Here is a 25,181-nt window from a genome sequence, read left to right as displayed (position 1 = left end):
ATTGCCCGACAAGGGCTTTCTTTTTGTTGTTTTGATTTGTCAGAAAGGGCTCTCTCTCTCTCTCTCAGTCTTTTCCCTTTTGTTTCCTTTCTTTCTTTCTCTTTTCCTTTCCTTTTCTTTTTCTTTCTATTCCTCTGGTTTGCTTTTACTTGCCCGACTTGGGCAGATGTTGTCTTGCCCGACTGGGTTATCTTACCCAATGAGTGGTTGCCCAAGGGAGCTGCAATCTTGCCCGATGGACAGGACGCCCGTCGTTACCTTCCAACATACAGCCAACATAGTAGCTGCAGCTTCAAAGCCAACCACTACACTTCAGCCTTCATCTTCAACTCACCACTAGTTGGAGGAGGTGTGCAAGAAAGCTATGTGCCCATTTTTACTTATTTGGGCCATTGGGGTAAAATATGGTATTTGAATGATTAATATGCAAGAAAGCTAACTTGGAAAGATATTTGGCTGCAAGTGGATGGGTTTGGCACTATAATATTGTTTTTCCCATTTGTTTGGGTGGTGGAGGTTTGTCAAGCCTTTGTTTAATCAAGATACATGCATCCTTGCAAATGGGTTGGAAGGCAACATACGGATGTGGATGCAGAGAACATGTGAAAGAAGCCAACTAGCTTCTTTTAAATGTTAGTTTATCACAAGTAGGAAAACATGTGATGAAAGCATGTGGTGGAAATGCAAGTTCCTCTTTTAATATTATTTCTCCATGCAAGTTGGCAAAAGCAATGCAAGCTACCCAAGTTTCTTTCGGGCAAGTACAAGGTTCTCAGCATGTGGCTCTTTTCAGATCTCTATTTAAAGGGGCAGATGCACAAAGATTAAGGACACTCAATCAAACAAACAAATACAAGCACAAACTCTGCTCAAACCAGATTTGCCTTCACGAAACTGTAGTCAGTCCCACCTTCATCCTTTTCAGGATCAGCCCTCACAAAAGCCATCTTTTGTCTAGTATATTAGCTCTGCTGCTCATTTGTAGTATCGATCTCCTTTGTAGTTTTCATATACAACTCATTTTCAGTCATTTAAATTACAAGCACTCTGCAATATTAGTCACTTTCCTCTGTCATTTACATTTCTGAGCAACCTTGTCATTTACATATTGTTCTATCTCTCTATATAAGTAAAATCCTTATTTTTAAGGCAAAGAAAGAACCTTGATTTGAGCAACTCCCACTCAAATGGCACAATCTCTTGATTTGAAGTCAAAAGGTGCAACCTCAATCATTTAAATCCAATCTGCTAGCGGTATCTAGTAGTGGCATGCCCGCACCCACCTATCTCGTATGTGAAGTAAATCCCCAGCTTGCCCGCGAGGCCCATGGCGGATTTAGGGAGCAAACAATAGGAAAAAACAAACCATTAAAGAGTTAACAAAAATGATGATAATATTTAAACATAATCCAAGGATTTCTTGGAAGTTGGGACCTTTAAGAGACTAGTCATAAGATATTTGTTCCATTGGGGTGCTGCTAGTTTTGGAGGAACACTCAAACCTCCATATATTTCCATTATTCCGAAACACGTTATTCTCTTAACTTTTTTTTTTTATTGCTGTTTGTCTAAACTTTCAAAAAAGATATGCCAAGAGAAAAGAATATCTTAGGAGTTAGAACAAATAAACATTTGCAAATTTATAGATGTATGCTATATGCACACACACACACACACCTACATGAGAGAAGAGAGAGAGAGAGAGAGTTAAGACGTTACACCCAAACCAACAAAATTATTATGGGAGTTTTGATGAAAAGCCCGTGGTACTGTTCACTTTAACGAAAAACCACATTTTTATACTAAAAAGTCAAACATGGTACTATTCACTTTACCCTTTATTTGGTCTTTATCATTAAAACTCAAAGTTTTCAAGGTCTTTTTATTAGTTTTCCTAATTATAAGTGACTAACCTTGATGATATATTTCGTGCTTGCCGTGAAACTAACGAATTTGCTATGACAAATGAGCCAACCCCAAGATCCATCTGACAAATTCATGTATGGAAATTTTTTCACTAGTGGTCATTTCTCGATTTAATTTCCTCAATAGATATTCATTAAGTAGAGACGTTTAACACATACGATGTAGGTCTCAAAGAAAAAAGAATATCTAAAATACAAACAATAAATTAAGAGAAGCTAATATAAAGGCACAGGAAGAAAAAGAAGTGATAGAAAAAATATGATCCGAAACAATTCTACTATTCTTATTTTAAACAAAATTTGGACAATTCTACTATTCTTATTCTAAACAAAATTTGGAACTAGTACCAGAGAACTAGTGAGCGCCGGTAACTTATGATTGCATCCCTAAGTCTTGTACTATATTGGCTATTGATAAATAATGAAGGAATTATTCATGAGGGTGTGGTATGATATCAAACGAAATTCAGAGATAGCGAAATTCAGACAGAATTAAAAAGTTCGCGGCAAATTGGAAGCTACTCATCAATTGATGGCAACCCAGAAGGAAATGCTAGTAATGGAACATATGTTATTTGACTTATCAATTTGACGAGTAAGGTGGTACAAGTTATACTCTAATGAAAATGAACAAAATCTAGTCAAGTCAACACTGTAACAATAGGCTTAAGAAGATCGCAGTTTCGTTCCATATTGCTTGCAAAATTCTTACCCAGCCCGTACCATAAGTCTCAGTCTTGGCATATCTTCTAGGGAATATTCTGAAGTCAACAGTCAAGATACAAAGGCATGTGATGATCATCTGCAGCAATTACTTTTGTTCACACGAAAAAATAGTATAAGTTACAGGAAATTTTTTATAGTAAAAAATTATACTATGCAGACCTAAGTGAAACTGCATACCGTAGCAACTCTGTAAGACGAAATATTTTGCCTTATAGAATAAGGATCCTCCTTCAAAGTAGAATAAGAACCAAACCTACATTTAAGTGAATGCAACTGTGAATCAGTCTACTATATCCAATCATAAAAATACTCTGCTACTCATACAAACATCTTCTAGGATTGTGAACATGGCATGAATGACTACTCATAATGGGGGGAATACTGAAAAGAAGTAACATATTTACCTTTTTGCTGCAATACTGAAAAGCAGTAACAACATCAACAAAGTCGCCCAGATATACATCCACTCTGCCAAAACCTGAAATGAGTTATGATCATAGTGAATATAATATGACATGTATCCCTGGATAAGAATAATGTGACCACAACAGAAGACCCGACTCTAGAATATACAGTTACACACTATCAATTTTGAGACACTTTGATGATTCATGAGCAAAGGCACTGCTTTCAGAAATTTGAAAAGTGGTGGAGAAAAAAGGATTGCAATCTCCACTCTAAAGATTACTTAAAAGCTTGGATCCTTCCAAAACTCAGGGTTTAAACTTTGGTATTCGGGCACAAATAGAACGAGAAACGGTGTTGGCATCATCATGGACAAGACCTTGACACAAGATGTTGTAGATGTCAAGAGGGTAGGAGATAGAATCATGGCAATCAAGATTGTAATAGGACAAGAACTCATCAATGTGATTAGTGCGTACGCACCTCAAGTAGGGTTGGATACGAGTTCGAAAGAGAAATTTTGGGAAGACCTTGGAGACTTGGTGCAAGGAATTGCCCAGACGGAGAAGTTATTTATAGGAGGAGATTTAAATGGACACGTGGGCAGGGAGACAGACAACTATGGAGGTTTTCATGGTGGCCATGGTTTTGGGGAGAGAAACGAGGATGGGGAAGCTATCTTGGATTTTGCAATGGCATATGATCTCTTCTTAGCCAACACCTTCTTTAAGAAGAGAGAAGAACATGTGATCACCTACAAGAGTGGGTCGTCAAAAACACAAATAGATTTTCTTCTAATGAGGAAAGGGGATCGTATAACTTGTAAGGATTGCAAAGTTATACCGGGAGAGAGCTTGCCTAATCAACATCGCTTGTTGGTGATGGATGTACATATCAAAAGAGTGACAAAAAAGAACAAGACTTGGAAGTGCCCAAGGACTAGATGGTGGAATCTAAAAGGAGAAAAACAAGCCATTTTCAAAGAGAAAGTAATCACCCAGTGTGTGTGGGATAGAGAGGGGGAAGCTAGCCAAAGGTGGGATTCCATGGCTAGTTGTATCCGAAAAGTAGCAAAAGAGGTATTAGGAGAGTCCAAGGGCTTTGCTCCACACCAAAAGGAATCTTGGTGGTAGAATGAGGAGGTACAAACAAAGGTGAAGGCTAAGAAGGAATGTTGTAAAGCCTTATACAAGGATAGGACCGATGAAAATGGTGAAAGGTATAGAAGAGCAAAGCAAGAGGCAAAGAAACCTATGAGAGAAGCTAAGTTAGCGGCTTATGACGATATGTATAAGTGACTAGACACCAAAGAAGGAGAGTTGGATATCTATAAACTAGCTAGAGCAAGGGAAAAGAAGACAAGGGACCTAAACCAAGTGAGGTGCATCAAGGATGAGGATGGAAAGGTTTTTGCTACAGAGAACGCGGTCAAAGACAGATGGAGAGGTTATTTTCATAATCTTTTCAATGAAGGACATGAAAGGAGTACTTCTTTAGGGGAGTTGAGTAACTCAGAAAAGTGTAGAAACTACTCATTTTATCGTCGAATCAGGAAGGAAGAAGTGGTTGTAGCTTTGAAGAAGATGAAGCATAAAAAAACAGTGAGCCCAGACGATATGCCAATCGAAGTGTGGAAAGTCTTGGGAGAGACAGGTATAGCATGGCTCACTGACCTTTTCAATAGGATTTTGAAAACGAAGAAGATGCCAAATGAGTGGCGAAAGAGCACTTTGGTGCCTATCTACAAGAATAAGGGCGACGTACAAAATTGCATGAACTATAGGGGTATTAAGCTAATAAGTCATACAATGAAGCTCTGGCAAAGAGTCATTAAGCATAAATTGAGGCAAGAGACACGGGTTTCAGACAACCAAGTCGGGTTCATGCCAGGGCGCTCAACCATGGAGGCAATCTATCTCTTACGAAGATTGATGGAAAGATATAGAGATGGGAAAAAGGATTTACATATGGTCTTTATAGATTTGGAAAAAAGCGTATGATAGGGTCCCAAGAGACATTCTTTGGAGGATTTTAGAGAAGAAAGGAGTACGAGTAGCATATATCCAAGCTATAAAGGATATGTATGAAGGAGCAAAGACTGCCATAAGAACTCATGAAGGACAAACCGAAAGCTTCCCCATAACTATAGGATTACATCAAGGCTCATCCTTAAGTCCTTACCTTTTTGCGTTGGTAATGGATGAGTTAACAGGACATATTCAAGATGATATTCCTTGGTGTATGCTTTTCGCATACGATATAGTGTTGATAGATGAAACTCAGGAAGGGGTAAATGCGAAGCTTAACATTTGGAGAGAAGTGTTGGAATCTAAAGGTCTTCGCCTAAGCCGATCAAAGACAGAATATATGAAGTACAAGTTTAGTGCAAATGGAGGCCAAAATGAGTTAGGGGTGAGGATCGGAGATCAGGAAATACCAAAGAGCGACTATTTTCACTACGTAGGATCTATCTTGCAAAAGAACGGAGAATTAGATAGAGATCTCAACCATAGAATACAAGCTGGATGGATGAAGTGGAAGAGTGCATCTGGCGTGTTGTGTGACCGTCGTATGCCATTGAAGCTCAAGGGAAAATTTTATAGGACGGCAATAAGGCCGACAATGCTGTATGGCACAGAATGTTGGGCGGTGAAGCATCAACACGTACATAAAATGGGTGTAGCGGAGATGAGGATGCTTCGTTGGATGTGTGGGAACACGAGAAAGGATAAGATTACGAATGAGGATATCCAAGATAAAGTAGGAGTAGCCAAAATTGTAGGAAAGCTGAGAGAAAATCGGTTACAGTGGTTTGGACATGTGCAAAAAAGGCCTACTGATGCTCCGGTTAGAAGATGCGATTACGGGACAGAGGTTCAAGGCCGAAAGGGTAGAGGAAGACCTAGGAAAACTTTGGAAGAGACTCTAAGAAAAGACTTAGAGTACTTGGATCTAACGGAGGACATGACACAGGACCGAGCACAATGGTGTTTTAAGATTCTTATAGCCGACCCCACTCAGTGACTTAGATTTTTCAAGTCTCCAACCGAGAAGTTTTCCTCACTCAGGAAATTAAGGGAACACTACCTCAACCTACATGCTCCACTCACAAAGCTTCAACATACAAGCTTCAACAAAAGAAAAAAATCAAAGAACTTAGTGAAGAAGGCTTTGGTGTATTTAACACAATACGCTGAAATGAAGCAAAGCTTATTTATTGATATCTCCGATAAGTTACAAATATGTACATATACATGAGTCAAAATAAACAAACAAGAGGGAGCCTTCAGAAAGGTTGCTTAGGAGAAGTCTCAGCAGTCGGTAGAGCCCCAGAAAGAGAAGGCACCGGAGGGGGATCATTCGGAGTCTCAGTACTGGACAGAACCCTAGAAGGAGGAGGCATCAGACGTTGATCATTTGGAGCTTCATTACGCGATACAGCCCCAGAAGACGAAGGTAATAAATGCCTTTGGAACAAACCCACAAACCGTTGATGATCAAGTAAAATCTGACCATCAGATTCCTTCATTTGGTCAAGCTTCCTTTTCATGTTTGTAACATAGTCATGTGCGTGCCGGTGCAACTGTTTATTCTCATGCTTGAGCCCTCTAATCTCCTGTTTGAGACTCATCACTTCAGCCGCCAATGATTCAACTTGGCGGGTTCGAGCAAATAGGCGTTGGGCCCTATTAGACACAGAACCTGCACAGTGAACACTCAGAGCCAGAGAATACTTAACTGAAGGGATTATTTTGAAAAACATGTTCATTTGAGCAACATCATATAGCATGCAATTAACAATTAAAGGCGGAATCATGCTTGTATGCACTCAAAAACAAAACATGACCATGAAATTCAAAGCCTAGTAGATTGGTGAACCAATAATCAACTCAAAACAAAGTGAGTTGAAATTATTAACTTTGTAGATTCCTCTTTGCATAAGCAAAGGCTAATCACCCAAAGAGATAGGGCCTTCATTCCTTGCTTCTTAGATCCATGGATTTGGATAGAAAAATAGGTTTCTCCAAGTTCCCAAAATAGGGAACCTCTAAGTCTCTTCACCAAGGTTTGATTGTAGAAGAAATGAGTGACCTTGGAGTAGTAGGATTGCTAGATGTACCCTCCAAGGTGTTGGCCTCTTTAGAGAGAAAATGGAGAGACAATTCTCACCAATTTTCCCCCAAAATAAACCCTTAATTTTTCCTTTTTGAATTTTGGCTATAAAGTCATTTATATAGTCACTTCTTTAAGTAACCTAAACAACCAAAACCCTAATTCATCTAATATGGCCGGCCATTTAGGGATGTTTGGGCTTTTGGGCTTTAATGAATCTTTATTCATTAAATTGTCATACAATTTAAGTTAATGGGCTTGACGTTCGAAGCCCATTGGGCCTTAAGGTCCAAAACTATCCCGAAGTCTTTAACGAACTTATTCGTTTGATTAATTAACATATTAATTAATCCTTGCCATAATTAAATGATTAAACCATTTAATCATTCTTACTCATTTCCGTTTAATCTCCAATCTCTACCTTTTACGGTGTGCGATCCATTAGGTTCCTTTTAGCGAGGTAGTGGGCGATTAAAACCATTTTACATCGATTGTGAATTGAAACTATTTTCAATTCTCCCTTTAGTGATTACACACGTTTAGGGCTTCCACAAACCATGAGTGACACCTAGCAGCATATCATGGTTACCCAAGCTAATCAGAAGAGGTGGAGAACCTATTCAGTTCGGGATTACAAATGCAATACGGTCCTTCTCTAATCTAATACTCTTGACCACATTGTTTGGTATGATAGTTTATTTACTCATGTCTACTATCCAATGTGAATCGTTTGCTTATATGATTTCCTTGAATGTGATTTGGAACGCATTCCCCAATCTCATTCATACTCTGGCCAGAGATTCCAAATCATATCATAGAGTATTCTCCCTCAACTGTTTGAAGGTTAGAGATCCCTTGTTGCGCATTCACTTGTCTCCATAGCTAAGTGGCTTAACCCCAACGATGCCGTGACACCCCGAGGGGGTGAATTAGACATAATCAAAGATTAAGGACTTAACCACAAGACAACTGTGATGCCTCAGGTAAAAGGACTACTTTGCATTATCCCAACCATGAGTTCTCATGTGACATGGAATATAAGAACTCTTCGTTGATCACGTTCAGTGAACTCATTCTCTTATTGAGCACCTACGTACTTGTCTTGATGTCACACACACCAATGACTCGAGACTAGTCACTCTCCCTGAGAGAAGACACAGTACGTACTGATCTTAACGGACTGTCAATGCCCAATTGGTAATCCTATGATCAGGAACATTTAGGAAGTGTCTACGAAAGAATGGTCTCATTAATCTAACTTCATTAGATTGCATTCTCCCAATCACATATTCCTTGGACTTTATCGTTTAAGCATATAACATTTATATGAGACGGCTCAAACAATAATCTTTGCCCTTTATATGTTAAACTAGATTAGTTTAACATTTGAAATGTCCGTAAAGTATCATCATATGATTGGTTTTAGGGCACATTTCCAACAATCTCCCACTTGCACTAGAGCCAATCAGCATTGGTCATCAGTGATGATACCTCTTCTGTAGTCATTTCATAAATGGCTGAAAAGTAGGCCTAGACAATGGATATCTATATGTTATCCATAGAAGCAACGTTGAGAATATCGACGTCACCATTATACATGATTCTCAATCATGTGGTTCAGTCTCTCATTTGTGTTCGGATCTTGATGAGCCCTTGATTCCCAGGCTTGAGCTATCGCCCCATTAGTGTCATACACTTTCTGGTTGGAACCGTATAGAGAGTTCATAAATGAACTTTCCCATCCAAACAACATTGTTGTAAACTTCTATATGGCAATATATCTTGCATTCATAATGGAACACACTAAAGTCATTACTTTAATGCTTCCATCCAAATATCTCTTTAGTCATAATAAAGAGATATCTGTTTATTTCTTCATTCGTAATGAAGAAACATCCAATGATGGATTAGATTCATAATCTAATACATTTACGCTTCCATTACGTTACTCTAATTCTTCCTCGATCTTTGAGGAATTTATCCTTTAGTATTTCTTAAATACTTAAGGACTCACTTGACAGTTGCCATGGTTCTGATCCTGGCTTGTATTGATATCGTCTTGTACCGTTCTAGGTACAACTCATATCAATGTTTTTCATACAATATGAAATACATAAATCACCTTTCTGCTTACGCATAAAGGATTCTATTTACGCATTATTTCTTTGGGAGTCAACAACTTCTTAGTCTTACTAGAATTGTCCATTTGATTGAAGTTTATCATCATATGAGAAACTTCCCAGCATCTCTTGTCTATTATTAGGGATTAATACAATCCAATTATATCCTAAAATCTATCAATATAGATTTCATTCCCATGTATATAGACTATATCTCCCATATACATTCTATCGTTTATAGAATGCTTAAAGTCATAACTTTAACGAAGAAGAATTCATTTCATTTCCAAAATTAATATATCATATATATTTTAAATTTTAGGAACATGATTAACTCCCACTAATCTTTTGTAAACCTCGTAAACAAAAGATTCATTTACATCTTGATGAGAAATCAAACGATTTGATCCTTTTTCCTCATAAAATGCAAATAGCTCCTACTAACTTGCTAAGATCCATGATGGATGGATCTCTACAACTTACATGTCTTGTGATTTATAGTTTTGGACATATATTATCAAGACTATCTTAATAATGGTTTCGGAAACCCATATTATGTCAAAACATTGAATCACCATTTTAGTTGTAGCTTAGCAATCTTCGAATTAATTGAAACTAAGACTACGTCAAAAATGGTTTCTTTAAAGTCAACCATTCTCTTTGATTGTAGTCACCTTAAGCTACCAATTAGCTTTGAAGGTTTCATTATTTCGAGTCAAATGGTACTTTACCATTTTCTTGAGTATATATCGTATATGCACTCATTGTAGTCATAAAGTTCAAAACCATTCAACTGAGACGGTTTATAAATCCTTATCGACTACCTTGGAGCTTGTGGTATAGGAACTAGGTTGTTATATTTGTTGATTACTATCTTGTCTCTCAAAGAACCCATTCTTTGAGTTCTATCTCTCGTTCATTTGCTTTTAGGCAAATCACATTGTAGAATTACAATGAACTACCCAACAAAACAACATTTGTTAGTTGGTTTATAGAAGCGATATCCAAAAGTTAATTTAAGGATATCCCACAAGATTGTTATTAAACAAATATTGCTTGTTAGCACACAACCCCAAATCTTTAACATGCTTAAGATTTGTCTTTCTTTCCAACTACATCTTATGGAGTCATGAAAATATTGGAAGATCTTCTCATTGACAATCATATTGTTTTAGAAGTATATATCCTATATATGGGTAATAGATAATATCTAACGAACTAAATCTTATTCGAGTTCGTTCTTCTCCTAATGGAGAAACACATTATCTTATGATGCTTATTTCCTTGATATCTTTCAAGGAAACTCATCTAAAGTGTTACCTTTCCTTGGATCAAATCTAAGGAGGTAAATACTTTAGATATCTTACTCATCTATTTACATTTCTTGAATTCTTTGAAACCTTTTGCAAAGTATTCGGACTTGTGTTTATTCAAAATAAACTATAGTCCAACCGAGAGTGATCTTCGGTGAATGTCATATAACATGAGTAGTATTATGTTGTGGACAAGTGCCACTAACATCTAAGTGAATTAACCTCAACAACTTTGTGATTCTTTCTTCTTTCCAAAAGAATAAAGATTCGAACATTTCGCCTCTATACAATTTTAACAAGAAGGTATTGGATCCGGATCTAACGATCCAAAGCATCCTTGTTTCACCAACTCGTAACTTATGTTTTAGAGGTATCACAATTTAGTTGGGATTAGTCACTACCTTGCAACCTTTTGGGTTTTAAGCATCATTATATTCTAAACAGTTAACACTACCATATCATCTCTACTATAGAGACAATCAATTAGATTACTATAATCCAATTTCTTTGGTAGTTCATATGAGGAAGTAAGTACTATCTGCTTTCGCAGAGATCTATATCTTATTCACGTTCCGTATGTGAAGCACCTTTTCTTCTCTCATATATCTTCTACTTCTTATTAGTCACACTTTTACAACGATTTGTAAAACATAGTTACTAATACGGAATCATACATTCAAGTAGAAGAACCAACTGTTTTGAACTATTCAAGAACAATTTACAACACCTTCGAAAGGTGTGTTCTTGACACTTGCAAGACATTTCTTGCAAATACCCCTTCCAATGTCCATCCTTTCATAAAGAAAGTTTGTTCCCTTGGAGTTATTTATCTTCTTTATTTGACTTTCACCTTTGACTACATTAGTCATGGTCCCTAAACTCCCACTATCTCTCTTGAAACCTTTTTTCAATTGTGTTATACACATCAAACAATTTGGAGAGTATGTGGTTATTGTTCACTACATAGTTTACCATAAACTTAGTGAACCATTAGGATAGGGAAACTAAGGTGAAGTCCTTGCCTAGTTTCCGTCTCGTTAAGTGGTTTAACACTTCAACACTCAATGATTCAAAATCATCATAAGTCCATGTTAATGGACTATTTTTGTCAACCAACCATTATGTTCTAAACATAATTACAAACTTTCAAGAGTTGTACAAGGCAACTCTCATTTCTTCATTCAACAATTTGTAAGTGAAGAATCATGGCACATAAAGTGTCCATGCCCTTGTGCTTACTTCTCAAGTTCTTTGTTCAATTAACAAAGAAATAAGCACTAAGTGTTTGTATTGACTAAGGGTTGTTCAAAGCAACTCTTATTTCTTCATACAACAATTTGTAATTGAAGAATTATGACATTAAAAGTGTTGTCCTCTCTATGATAGACCTTTTCTAACATATTCTTCTAATGATACATTATCAATAGGAAGATTGTGAGGATGAGACTACTTAGGTACATTTACAAGCCATTAAAGACAATCTATGGTTTTGTAGTACCAAGTCCGTAAACTAAACGTTCGGCTTTTATTTGTCAAGTGTTGGATAGCGTTTGCAAATATATTGGTAAACAAATACATAACGTATATAAATTGATTGATTTTAAGCCATTTGATTCGGGTCTTTAAATCAAATAGCATCACCCACTGTTTTTGGCAAATTCCATATCCCTCATTGGAATTCGAGAGTTTTGGATGAAACTCTTAGTAGGTTATGGGAGGCTCACTATTACCAAGCCCACCTCACGATGATACGATATATGGCTAGCAACAATAATAATGAGAGAGTACGCTTACTCATTTGCAACTAATGCAAGTACCCATCTTATTTGGCCTCTAGAGAATGTAACCTCACAATGATATGATATTGGTTCCATTGCACTTAGTTAAGTTCTTCCCACCATGCTTAGTGCGTGAAGGGGTTCAAGAATAGCCTCACGATGATACGATATATAGCTATCCTCGTTGCCTACACTCACCTCATCATATGTATATGGATTCCTCCTGAGTATAAGCATGCACTTTGTACTCCCCCATGATAGGGTGAAGCCGGTGTACAAGTCATAAACGATTGGATCCCACCACGGTGGAAGGCCACGAAGAGATATTCTAAACATCTCTCGCTTATCAACTTAATATTGGTTTGGTTGAGGGTTTTTAGGTCTCATCACATTTCAATATACATTTTAATCTCTATTAAAACAATTTTGGTCCTATTACAACTATTGGTCCATATGATTGTTTTAGTTGTACATAATACTCCCACTATACTTTTAAAACGGTTTTTAAAGCAAGAGTATATGTTACTACTAACATTAGGTTTGCATTCATTTGTTGGACTATATAGTTGCCTTAGGGCCTTAGGATGACTATGAACCTTTGTTTAGATTCAACACGAGCCTTGTGTTGAATCTCGGTCTAGGGATGGAGATTGATTTTAGTTACGCGTTTAATCACATTAAGGCGTGTTGTCTTAGGGGCGTTGGACCCAATTACTTCATTTTCATGCATATCATATAAAGCAAGAAAGAAATACTTCAAAGTAAAGGATGAGCTTATGCTCATTACAACATTTGCATAATACAAATTACCTTAAAGTAAAGAAGGACTTATGCCCTTTTACAACATTTGATCAAATCAAATTACAACCAAAATCTAATCTACACATTCCCATGGTTCAAACAAATTTGAAACGCCTTTCACATAGCTCAATTATATTAGGCTTAGGTTCATAATCATCCTTTAATTAATTAACGCTTTAACTAATTAATTGAATGCAACATTTTCATTTGGTTTTTGTATCCATAAAATTGATTTAAGTGGAGCTAAACAAAATGAAAATCCAATTCTCATTTAAAGAGACAAAACAATTTTGTTCTCATCCTATTTGGGCCATCATGCAATAACCACAACTTTTTTGGGCCATATTGCGAAAACATAAACTTTTGGGGTCACTTTGTAAAAACACAAAAGTCACTACTTCATGTAAATACAACTAGAACCCAAAATTTAAATAAATTCAAAAACTTCATTAAAGGAGCAAAACAATTTGTCCTTTAGCGTTTTTAGGCCTTAACGTCAAAACGTAAACTTTCGGATCAAAGTACAAATACACAAAAGTATCAAAACTTTATGTAATTGCATAAAAGCCCCAAAAATACCCTATTTTATTAGGGTGGCCGGTTTTTAGGGATAAAAAGGAGTGGTGGGTGTTTTGATTTATTAGTTTTGTCAAAAACAATCAAGTAGTGCTTTCACCTTTCATAAAAATAATATATGTTTTGATGATTTATATTTCTTTCATCATTTATACAAATATTTAACACTTTAAATACTTTCATAAAAATAATATATGTTTTGATGATTGATGTTTCCATCATCATTTATACAAATATTTAACACTTTAAATACATGATAAATCATTTGAAAAACATATATCATAAACTTTATGAAATAAATCAAAACTTTGAATCAAAACACAAACCTTTGTGTTCTTGGCAAGAACATCAAGAACATATGAAGAACATCCATGAAAACCCATAAGAGCTCCATGAATGTTTTCAAGCCAAAAAACTCAAATTTTCATCATTCAAAATGAGGCTAACATCCTAGGGTACTTAGGGGTTCCAAAAGTCACCTTAAAACCATTTTAACAAGACAAACATGAACCCAAAAAATCACCCTTTGGATTTGGCCGAAAATTCCCAAAATCATGGCACCAAATTTTAGCTCCAATATTCATGCTCATATGAACTACATCTACAACATTTGAGATGGCAAATTTTCAAACAAAATTTACATTCAAAGAAGCAAGAATAAAGCTTGTAACAATTACAACTTTTAAATCATAAACTTATGAACTACAAAACCCAAAAGGATTCACCAACTACTAGACCTAGGCTCTGATACCACTTGAAGGGATTATTTTGAAAAACATGTTCATTTGAGCAACATCATATAGCATGCAATTAACAATTAAAGGGGGAATCATGCTTGTATGCACTCAAAAACAAAACATGACCATGAAATTCAAAGCCTAGTAGATTGGTGAACCAATAATCAACTCAAAACAAAGTGAGTTGAAATTATTACCTTTGTAGATTCCTCTTTGCATAAGCAAAGGCTAATCACCCAAAGAGATAGGGCCTTCATTCCTTGCTTCTTAGATCCATGGATTTGGATAGAAAAATAGGTTTCTCCAAGTTCCCAAAATAGGGAACCTCTAAGTCTCTTCACCAAGGTTTGATTGTAGAAGAAATGAGTGACCTTGGAGTAGTAGGATTGCTAGATGTACCCTCCAAGGTGTTGGCCTCTTTAGAGAGAAAATGGAGAGACAATTCTCACCAATTTTCCCCCAAAATAAACCCTTAATTTTTCCTTTTTGAATTTTGGCTATAAAGTCATTTATATAGTCACTTCTTTAAGTAACCTAAACAACCAAAACCCTAATTCATCTAATATGGCCGGCCATTTAGGGATGTTTGGGCTTTTGGGCTTTAATGAATCTTTATTCATTAAATTGTCATACAATTTAAGTTAATGGGCTTGACGTTCGAAGCCCATTGGGCCTTAAGGTCTAAAACTATCCCGAAGTCTTTAACGAACTTATTCGTTTGATTAATTAACATATTAATTAATCCTTGCCATAATTAAATGATTAAACCATTTAATCATTCTTACTCATTTCCGTTTAATCTCCAATCTCTACCTTTTACGGTGTGCGATCCATTAGGTTCCTTTTAGCGAGGTAGTGGGCGATTAAAACCATTTTACATCGATTGTGAATTGAAACTATTTTCAATTCTCCCTTTAGTGATTACACACGTTTAGGGCTTCCACAAACCATGAGTGACACCTAGCAGCATATCATGGTTACCTAAGCTAATCAGAAGAGGTGGAGAACCTATTCAGTTCGGGATTACAAATGCAATACGGTCCTTCTCTAATCTAATACTCTTGACCACATTGTTTGGTATGATAGTTTATTTACTCATGTCTACTATCCAATGTGAATCGTTTGCTTATATGATTTCCTTGAATGTGATTTGGAACGCATTCCCCAATCTCATTCATACTCTGGCCAGAGATTCCAAATCATATCATAGAGTATTCTCCCTCAACTGTTTGAAGGTTAGAGATCCCTTGTTGCGTATTCACTTGTCTCCATAGCTAAGTGGCTTAACCCCAACGATGCCGTGACACCCCGAGGGGGTGAATTAGACATAATCAAAGATTAAGGACTTAACCACAAGACAACTGTGATGCCTCAGGTAAAAGGACTACTTTGCATTATCCCAACCATGAGTTCTCATGTGACATGGAATATAAGAACTCTTCGTTGATCACGTTCAGTGAACTCATTCTCTTATTGAGCACCTACGTACTTGTCTTGATGTCACACACACCAATGACTCGAGACTAGTCACTCTCCCTGAGAGAAGACACAGTACGTACTGATCTTAACGGACTGTCAATGCCCAATTGGTAATCCTATGATCAGGAACATTTAGGAAGTGTCTACGAAAGAATGGTCTCATTAATCTAACTTCATTAGATTGCATTCTCCCAATCACATATTCCTTGGACTTTATCGTTTAAGCATATAACATTTATATGAGACGGCTCAAACAATAATCTTTGCCCTTTATATGTTAAACTAGATTAGTTTAACATTTGAAATGTCTGTAAAGTATCATCATATGATTGGTTTTAGGGCACATTTCCAACATTAACAGCCAACTCATCAGACCGTTTGGAAAGTAGTCTGTTATCTTTAAGAGTGAGAAGGTTCCTGGCCACCACCGCAGCGGTCATATCATTCTTCATCACGGAATCCCCAACGGTAAGAGGACCAGTAGGGGATAAGAAGGATGGGCGCCATATGTTATCTGGAGAAGGCGTGGCTGCTTCTTCAATAAGGTTCAAGTTAAAATGACGGTCGGAGGGGCCAGACATTTTCAAAGGTGTTGAAGAGAGAAGAGGTCGGACAAATCAAGATCTTAGAAGTGCAAGAATGGAGCTTCTACTGGTGGAGATTCAAGTGTGCTTTGGAACTTAATGCCAGCAACTATAAAAATCTGCACTCGACGGAGCTTCAGAAATCGAAGAGGCGCCTGCCCAGAAATCGAAGAGGCGTTTGCTTTCTCAAAAGCTGGGCTGCTTAGAGACCACGAGGGCCGATCTTAGAAATCGAAGAGGCGTTTGCTTTCTCAAAAGCTGGGCTACTCAAAGACCACGAAGGTCGATCTCAGAAATCGAAGAGTCGCTTGCTTTCTCAAAAGCTGGGCTGCTTAGAGACCACGAGGAGGCACCTGCTTTTTCAGCCTTGTCAGCACCTGTCACATGCACACTCAACTTTGCTGAAATTCCGGACATTCTGTTGAAGATTTCTGGTGAAGTAGAAAGCACGTGAATCTTACTGTTCAATCATCCACTTTCCACACGCACCATCAACTCATGGGTACCACAGATAACTTTGCCAAAGATCTCTGACAAAGTTTAGACACGTGAAGCTTGTAGCTCCCACTACATCGTTATGACCAAGAAGGGTAAAAGAATAGCAAAGAAACAGCACTAACAAAATTTAGACACATAAATTTTGAAGGTCTAACTACCATATTATTACCCATAAGGGTAAAGAAACAGCACCACTGCTGGATAATTGGAAAGTCTTTGTGTGTCAACCTCCGTGTTCCGTGGCAAGGTAGACTAGCAAACATGCCCAACCTTTACTCACATTCGAGAAAACACTCCCAACAAGATTGCTTGCTCCAAAATTGAAGAGGCACCGCCCTCCGAATCTCGAGAGCCAGACTCCCAACATGATTACTTTCTCAAAAATCGAAGAGACATCGCTCTCCGAATCTCGAGAGCTAGACTCCCAGCATGATTGCTTTCTCAAAAATCGAAGAGGCACCGCTTTCTCAACTTCGAGAGCCATATCTCCTTGGATAAAGCTTGTCTGTAATCTTCACAAGCAACATCAGCTTTCCAGATACCACATACCACTTTTTCAAAGTGCTCTGACATAAAACACGTGAAGCTGGCAGCTCCCACTATCGTGCTATGACCAAGCAGGGTAAAGGAATAACATTACTACTTGTTGTTAGGGAGACTCCTATATATGTCAACCTCCATCCTCAATAGACAGGCAGACCTGTAAAAATGCTCAACCCTTCCTCATATTTGAGAGGGCACTCCCAACGAAGCCTCTCCAAATACTCAGCTTTCTTTCCCCCCGATAATACTTCTGCAAACAAGCTACACCACAGCAAGAATATCTCATATCATCAGGGTTAAAAGCAAGAGTATCCCATATCATACTTTTTCCCTATCTTTTCCTTTGGCCTTGTTCTTACCTGCAAGATAAGGAGAAAGAGAGCAATCAGTCAGCGCTTGGAATCAAGCTTCCAGTCAGGAACTGACTGCCTGGAACCCCTTACCTGATTACTTACCTAGCATTTCTCTCAAGTACTTATCTTCAACATCTTATGCTTCCAAAGAAGATACCACATCTGCTTGATGAACAGATAGGGAAAGTGAGAAGGATACAAGGAAGCATGTGGAGATTAGAGGGCTCAAGCATGAGAATAAACAGTTGCACCGGCACGCACATGACTATGTTACAAACATGAGAATAACAGAACACGTGCCGATACATCCACTACTTTGTCAACAGCAAAAGTATCCCATATCAGCAGGGTCGAACGTACTCTAGATTTGATGGACTTGTTTTAACCCTCAAATTCTTCAATCGGCCTTATACTCTGGAGGAAACCAGAAAACCCTCCAGCCCAGTTCAAGAATAAGCTTGTGGAAAGTTACTTCTTCAAAAGCAAAAGCATCTCATATCATCTATTCTCATTTTTCTTCTCTTTATCCTTCATGCTGCCTGCAAGATAGGGAGAATGAGAACAATCAGCCGGAACTTGAAATCAAACTTCTGATCTGGGACTGATTGCTTACCTTGTCTGTCACCTCTTTCAGCAGATCCCCTAGCTCGGCGACTTGCGGGACTCCTACTACATGGTTTGTATCGCGCTTGACCATGCCTGAAACTACAAGTAAGCTTCAAGTAAAATTGATACATTACCTTGTGCATCTCCACCAGTTAAAGATACCACCCCTGGATGGAGGAACAGTACTTCCAGAGAAGATGCCACATCTACCTATGAGACAGATAAGGCAAATGAAGACGATACCACACTTCGATACTTAGAAGTTTCGTGATTACGAGATCATTCTCCCACAATATTTCCTAATATCATTTGTACTAAATCGTTCACTTGTACTCAGTAAATGAGAGCTTGAACCTATGTACTTGTGTAAACCCTTCACAATTAATGAGAACTCCTCTACTCCGTGGACGTAGCCAATCTGGGTGAACCACGTACATCTTGTGTTTGCTTTCCTGTCTCTATCCATTTACATACTTATCCACACTAATGACCGGAGCAATCTAGCGAAGATCACAAACTTAATACTTTCTGTTGTACCAAAGTCCTCATTGATTTTGTGCATCAACAATCCTTAAGTCCTTACCTTTTTGCGTTGGTAATGGATGAGTTAACAGGACATATTCAAGATAATATTCCTTGGTGTATGCTTTTCACAAACGATATAGTGTTGATAGATGAAACTCATGAGGGGTAAATGCGAAGCTTAACCTTTGGAGAGAAGTGTTGGAATCTAAAGGTCTTCGCCTAAGCCGATTAAAGACAGAATATATGGAGTGCAAATTCAACGCAAATGGAGGCCAAAATGAGTTAGGGGTGAGGATCGGAGATCAGGAAATACCAAAGAGCGACCGTTTTCTCTACCTAGGATCTATCTTGCAAAAGAACGGAGAATTAGATGGAGATCTCAACCATAGAATACAAGCTGGATGGATGAAGTGGAAGAGTGTATCCGGCATGTTGTGTGACCGTCGTATGCCACTGAAGCTCAAGGGAAAATTTTATAGGACGGCAATAAGGCCGGCGATGCTATATGGCACAGAATGTTGGGCGGTGAAGCATCAACACGTACATAAAATGAGTTTGGACATGTGCAAAGAAGGTCTACTGACGCTCCGGTTCGAAGATGTGACTACGGGATAGAGGTTCAGGGCCGAAGGGGTAGAGGAAGACCTAGGAAAACTTTGGAAGAGACCCTAAGAAAAGACTTAGAGTACTTGGATCTAACGGAGGACATGACACAAAACCGATCGCAATGACGTTCTAGGATTCATATAGCCGACCCCACTTAGTGGGGAAAGGCTTTGTTGTTGTTGTTGTTGTCAATTAAAGAACACTTATAGTGTAAACTAAAACGATTGGAAGTATAATGAGAAGAAAATCAAGGGACAATGAAGCTATGTAAGCCGCCCATCCCTTAGAACCAACTACTGCTTCATCATTTTTCTTTGGTGCCACATCTATGGGAAAACAATCACACGAAAAAAAAAATTATATAAGAAAAACAAACATATTAGCTACAACGCACATCAAACAAGCTTGGAAATGAGAAGCTTATGGTAATGTGAAGGGATACAGTATAAACGCTAAATTGAATGACTACATTTCGTGTTGCTGAAAACACAGCAAGATAATGTTAGAAACTATGAGATAGACTCTTTTGGAGACTAGAATGTAGCCCCGCCAGACGATGTTTCTATCATATATGTAAAATCTAGCATACAGGACATGGCGTCTAACCATGACCGCTATCACGCACACACACATGCATACAACAACAATAACAGCAAGGTTTTGTTCAATAACCAAATCATTAGAAGGATAATATTTTGGTAATTTGAGAATATATTGAGAAAAAAAAAAGTTGGATTGGAAAAACAGAAGTCCTTGTGGCTTACCAACAACACGATGAAAGCCAACTTTGTGCCGCAGAAGTAACAGAATCTGACAACAACGTAAGAAAACTATCAGAGTTCACAAAAACAAAAATACAAACAACATAAAAGTTGCATCAGCATTGTTGTTCTAAACTTAAAAAATGCGAAACGAAGAAGAAATATGAAATATTAGGTCAATTTACAGGGATTATTGTGGTAAGCGCGGCAATCTCCATCATTGACGATCCGCTCAAATTGCTCACAAACCTGAAAAGGTTATCAAATTGCGCAAAACAAAGTTAAATTAAAATATAATCAACAGTTTAGTAAAGCAGATGATTTTAGAGAGAGTGAAAGAATAGTAACTCTTCTTTTAGACGTTTGTTTGGATTGAAGGAGTCGGGAAGAGAATCCATGGATAAAAGAGAATAGAGGTGAACTTCGTCGGAGGATTTGATACGACCCAATTCTCTAACCCCTTAATCAACCTGTAAGTCACAAAGGATAGAGAAGGAGAGGGAAGAAAGAAAGAGAGAGAGACAAACAGACCGAGACAGAGCAGAGCTCTTGAATTGTCTTTTGGTTTTGTATTTCTGTTTGTAAATTCTGATCTGATACAATTGAGGGAGCTCGGCTCCTTTTATAGGCTTTTACACCTTTAATGCCAGCTGGCATTTGAAACAGACATCGCTAATTAACAGGAATAAGACTAACAAATCCAATATTAAACCCCTACTAGTGATTAAGCCAAATCACTAAATCCTAAGTTCATAACATTGCCTACCCCTTAAGAACAACGTTGTCCTCAAGGTTAAATTGAAGAACTTGTTGTACTTCTCAATTGCTTGCTTCTGCATAACATGCTCCTATTTGCAGCCCTTGCAATTGCTTTTCCAAGAAATGATTTCTGCCCATAATGTCAAATGGAGACCCACCATGGACCTGCAACCCATCTTTTGATGCTGCATCACTAATAATGGTAGTGGAGTCCGTAAAGATTGTCACCTTTCTGACCAAACCAAGTTGCTCAACTGAAATGTTCTCAACTAGTAGACTCAAATCACTGGCTCCCAAAACAACATTGACATTTGCTTCCTGAGTTTTGTTTGAACTAGATAGGATGGATTTACCAATCATCAACAACTGAGCTACCACATAACACCGTCATTCTGGCAATCTATGAAGCCCTTCTGAGTGAAGTCTCTCCAATCTCACAGTGCTACTACGAATTATATTATTAACATGTCCTGCCAATGCACTTTTGAACCCAGTCACCATATCCACAGCCTTGCTCACACTTAAATCATGCAAACTCTCCATCACATCACTATATCCACCATCTCTAGTTTTTTGCTTTTTTCCTTTATTCAAAGCTTCAACACTTCTATCCCATTGTACCATAAAACTATCTTAACAATTTTAGCCGTTGCATCTCCCGGATCCCATAAAGGCCTAAAGTCAAGATTATAAGTGAAAAATAGAGAGAAATCAGCAAGCAAATCAGTAACCAAGGCACCAAAATTGTTTTCTAGCTGACCTTCGAGAAAGCATACTAAATCCAAATAGGTGCCCATAGTGCATTCTTCACTCATTCTCTTCATTGTATTTGTTATTCTGTTCCTAGCAAAGTCATTGCTCTTGTTAGCTACCTTTCTAATTAGAGCTTCAACAACATTTGCCATATTATGCCTTGTCACATACATCACATCTGAAAATGACCATCCTCCCCACCACATGTTACAATAGCCTGCAGCAAGTGCAGCAACTGGAAATAAACATGAAGCATAATTCCCACTAGAGGAAGAATTCTCATTGTAGATGGTTACAGAACCAGATGAGGTTAACTACCTGATTTCTCAAGCCAATTGTTGAATTTGAGCTCTAATAACTGCACTATCAAACTTCTCCGGCAAGATATTAGCTTCATTTACACCCTCTAGTATATCCTGAAGCCGTTCATTAAGATCAGACCATCGCCCACTCCCAAAAACTATCAAACGATTCAAGCCTTGTTCCATCTCCCTTATCTATATGGCACTAGCAGCAGCATCATTCATGTTCCCAACAACCTTCTTAGCCTCTTCTGGTGACCTAAATTTAATAAACCCAAAACCTTTTGCCTTGACAATTTTGAAATAAAGCAACAGCTTAAAGGTTAGCTCATCACCTTTTTTGATACAATAAAAAAAACCTTCACAGTTTACTTGTCCTTCAATATCAATCATAACAGAAATTTCCTTCTCATTCAGCCATTTGATCTTTCTAATGACATCACGGTGCCACTCCCTCGTGTTGTGACACATATTGAGCCTTGCCATATTCATTAAATAAAACTCTTCCAAATTGTTTTGTGAACTCAGAAGTGACCTAAATGCATTGACACCATTTTTGTCCAAAGTCAAGATACCTCAAGACATATCCGTCCAAGGCCGAAGAAAATACATGCATGACTTTAAGAGCCTTTTCTTCTAACTTTCGAGCAGTAAAATCTAAAAGGTTGACTTCTTGCAATTGATCGTTGATAGATAACAACATTGGCTTAGCAACACAAGCTACATCCATACCAAAGCTTTTCTTGCTAAAATATATATTGGTACACGATTTTTCATCATCCCTTGATGGCATTAATAATTCCCCAGCCTTGTCAGCATCAATAAAGGACCTGTGACCACTCGAAATATCACAAACGCTTCCACATGTAGCAATAGCTTTCTCATGTTACATCACCCGTAGTAGACTAGTAAAATGCATTGCATGATTGATGAGTGCAGCTGTGGGATAAAAATTGAGGGTACTTTTCACAATGGTTCTCTTGGTGCTTGGAACAGAGCATCACCCTTAGAATTTTTGCTAATCTACCGCCCGGATCCCATACATTCCAGAATTCACCCTCAGTTATGCAAAACTGAGAGCATACAACCATGTTATGAAAAAGAGGTGTCATTCGATCGAAGAGGTTTCCTGCAGCATCCTTGCTTTGTCTATTAGCTAGTTCATCAAACACTTTCTCTGCATTCAAAACCATCACCAATTTTCCAACCTCATACATGTTGACCCACCCATTAATCTCATTCAAATAAACATCATTCGTCCCTAATTTTCCATCAGTATAACATGTAAGTAAACATTTCAAAAACCAATGCCATTTGGCCTTCTTGTGTGACAAATTATGAATCAAAGATCTGAAAACCTCATGGCGATGTTTCGTGGTGTTTGTATGAGATAGACCTACATATTTAGTAGCTCCTGCATTCTTAAGAGGAAAACCCAGAACATGCGCCATTGTTGTAGTTTCCTTGGTGCTCAAAACGGGTTTGTGATTGTGAGCGTGGGCTGATTCAGTGCTAAAGGTTGCTGAAAATGGAAATAACGGTGTTATGGTCACCATCGCAACGGGCCTGGTTTTTTCAACATTCTGCAATGGAATTGAGGCTGCTACAATATCATTTGAGTATAGCAGCTGGTCGGGTGAATTTGCCAATGAAGCGTTCGAATTCGATGGTGGCCTGACAGGAAGATTTGCTAGAGCTCTCAATAACAGCAATGACGAGAGCAATGGCGGAACGTGATCAGTTAATGCAGCGACTAGTGGAATTGTTTTCTGACCGGGGTCGATTGCTGCAGCGTCATCGGAAATCATCGGGGCGGGATAAAAAACTCCCTCATCGCTGATAGCGAACATAGGGGTTGGAGTGGAGTCCCTATCAACACTGAGAGCTAACTCATGGGCATGACGGATCTTAGCAAGGTAGGGTGCGAATAGAGCATCTAGGGTCTCGTGAAACAAATCCTCGTTCGTAGCAACCATGAAAGAAAACGTAGATGGGTGCGTGTACGCAGGAGGGAAACCAGGATTCGAGAAGTATGATACCATTGATACGACCCAATTGTCTAACCCCTTAATCAACCTGCAAGTCACAAAGGATAGAGAGGGAAAAGGAAGAAAGAGAGAGAGAGAGCAGAGCTCTTGAATTGGTTTTTGGTTTTGTATTTCTGTTTGTAAATTCTGATCTGATACAATTGAGGGAACACAACTTTTTTTATAGACTTTTACACCTTTAATGCCACCTAGCATTTCTAACAGACTTCACTAATTAACAGGAATAAGACTAACAAATCCAATATTAAAACCCTAATACTGATTAAGCCAAATCACTAAATCCTAAGTTCATAACAAAATTTGTGTTGGCCGGCGGTGGAGCTTTGAGCCTTGGTCCCGAATTATCCTACAACAATTCTTCAATTTACATACATAGCCATTGGGCTGAATTTTGACGCATAATTATTTACTATTACTTTTTTTAGGAAAAAGGTCCATTAAATCTTTCTTTTTTTAAATTTGTCATTCACGAAATTCAAATTTAAAAAATAAAAATTACACCGTAGTATTAAGTGATAATAAACCTATTAAACTTGGATACTAACTATGATTTTTACATGTATTTAATACAATGATCATCTAGCGTTCCAATATTCCTGTGAATATATATGTATTTAATAAAAGCATAAGGCCAAGGGAAAATCAATCAAGCTAGACAATTGAACCCCTTATCTAGTCCTATTATTCTCTCCCTCCAAATTATTATTTACTACAAGAGTTTATGCCCACGCGGTGCAGCGGGTTGAAAAATTTGTCATGCAAATTTAAAAACTTCTAGATGAGTGTTTCAATAACCAGTATGCAAATTTGACGGCCTAACAAATAACTAGTGACACACCCCAACCGAGATTGAGGCATGCTAGCTGTCAA

The 25,181-nt window shown here is 37.9% G+C and overlaps 2 protein-coding genes across 2 annotated transcripts; both read right to left on the bottom strand.

Moving 5' to 3' along the window:
* Positions 1-2,692: 2,692 nt before the first annotated feature.
* LOC126609310 (uncharacterized) lies at positions 2,693-20,963 on the bottom strand. The gene is made up of 6 exons (XM_050277255.1): positions 20,798-20,963; positions 20,635-20,698; positions 20,453-20,498; positions 3,056-3,129; positions 2,829-2,904; positions 2,693-2,739 (listed from the first exon to the last, which is right to left on the bottom strand). Exons 1-6 carry the CDS (start codon positions 20,845-20,847, stop codon positions 2,693-2,695), a joined length of 357 nt encoding a protein of 118 aa, XP_050133212.1. The 5' UTR covers positions 20,848-20,963.
* A 35-nt stretch (positions 20,964-20,998) lies between these two features.
* Positions 20,999-24,465, bottom strand: LOC126607377 (uncharacterized). The gene has a single exon (XM_050274934.1). It carries the CDS (start codon positions 24,303-24,305, stop codon positions 23,169-23,171), a length of 1,137 nt encoding a protein of 378 aa, XP_050130891.1. The 5' UTR covers positions 24,306-24,465; the 3' UTR covers positions 20,999-23,168.
* Positions 24,466-25,181: the final 716 nt, after the last annotated feature.

Source organism: Malus sylvestris, chromosome 16 (assembly GCF_916048215.2).
Source record: "Malus sylvestris chromosome 16, drMalSylv7.2, whole genome shotgun sequence".
NCBI classification, from domain to species: Eukaryota; Viridiplantae; Streptophyta; class Magnoliopsida; order Rosales; family Rosaceae; genus Malus; species Malus sylvestris.
Note: the sequence above shows the minus strand (reverse complement) of the source record. Positions and strands in the feature narration are given on the sequence as shown.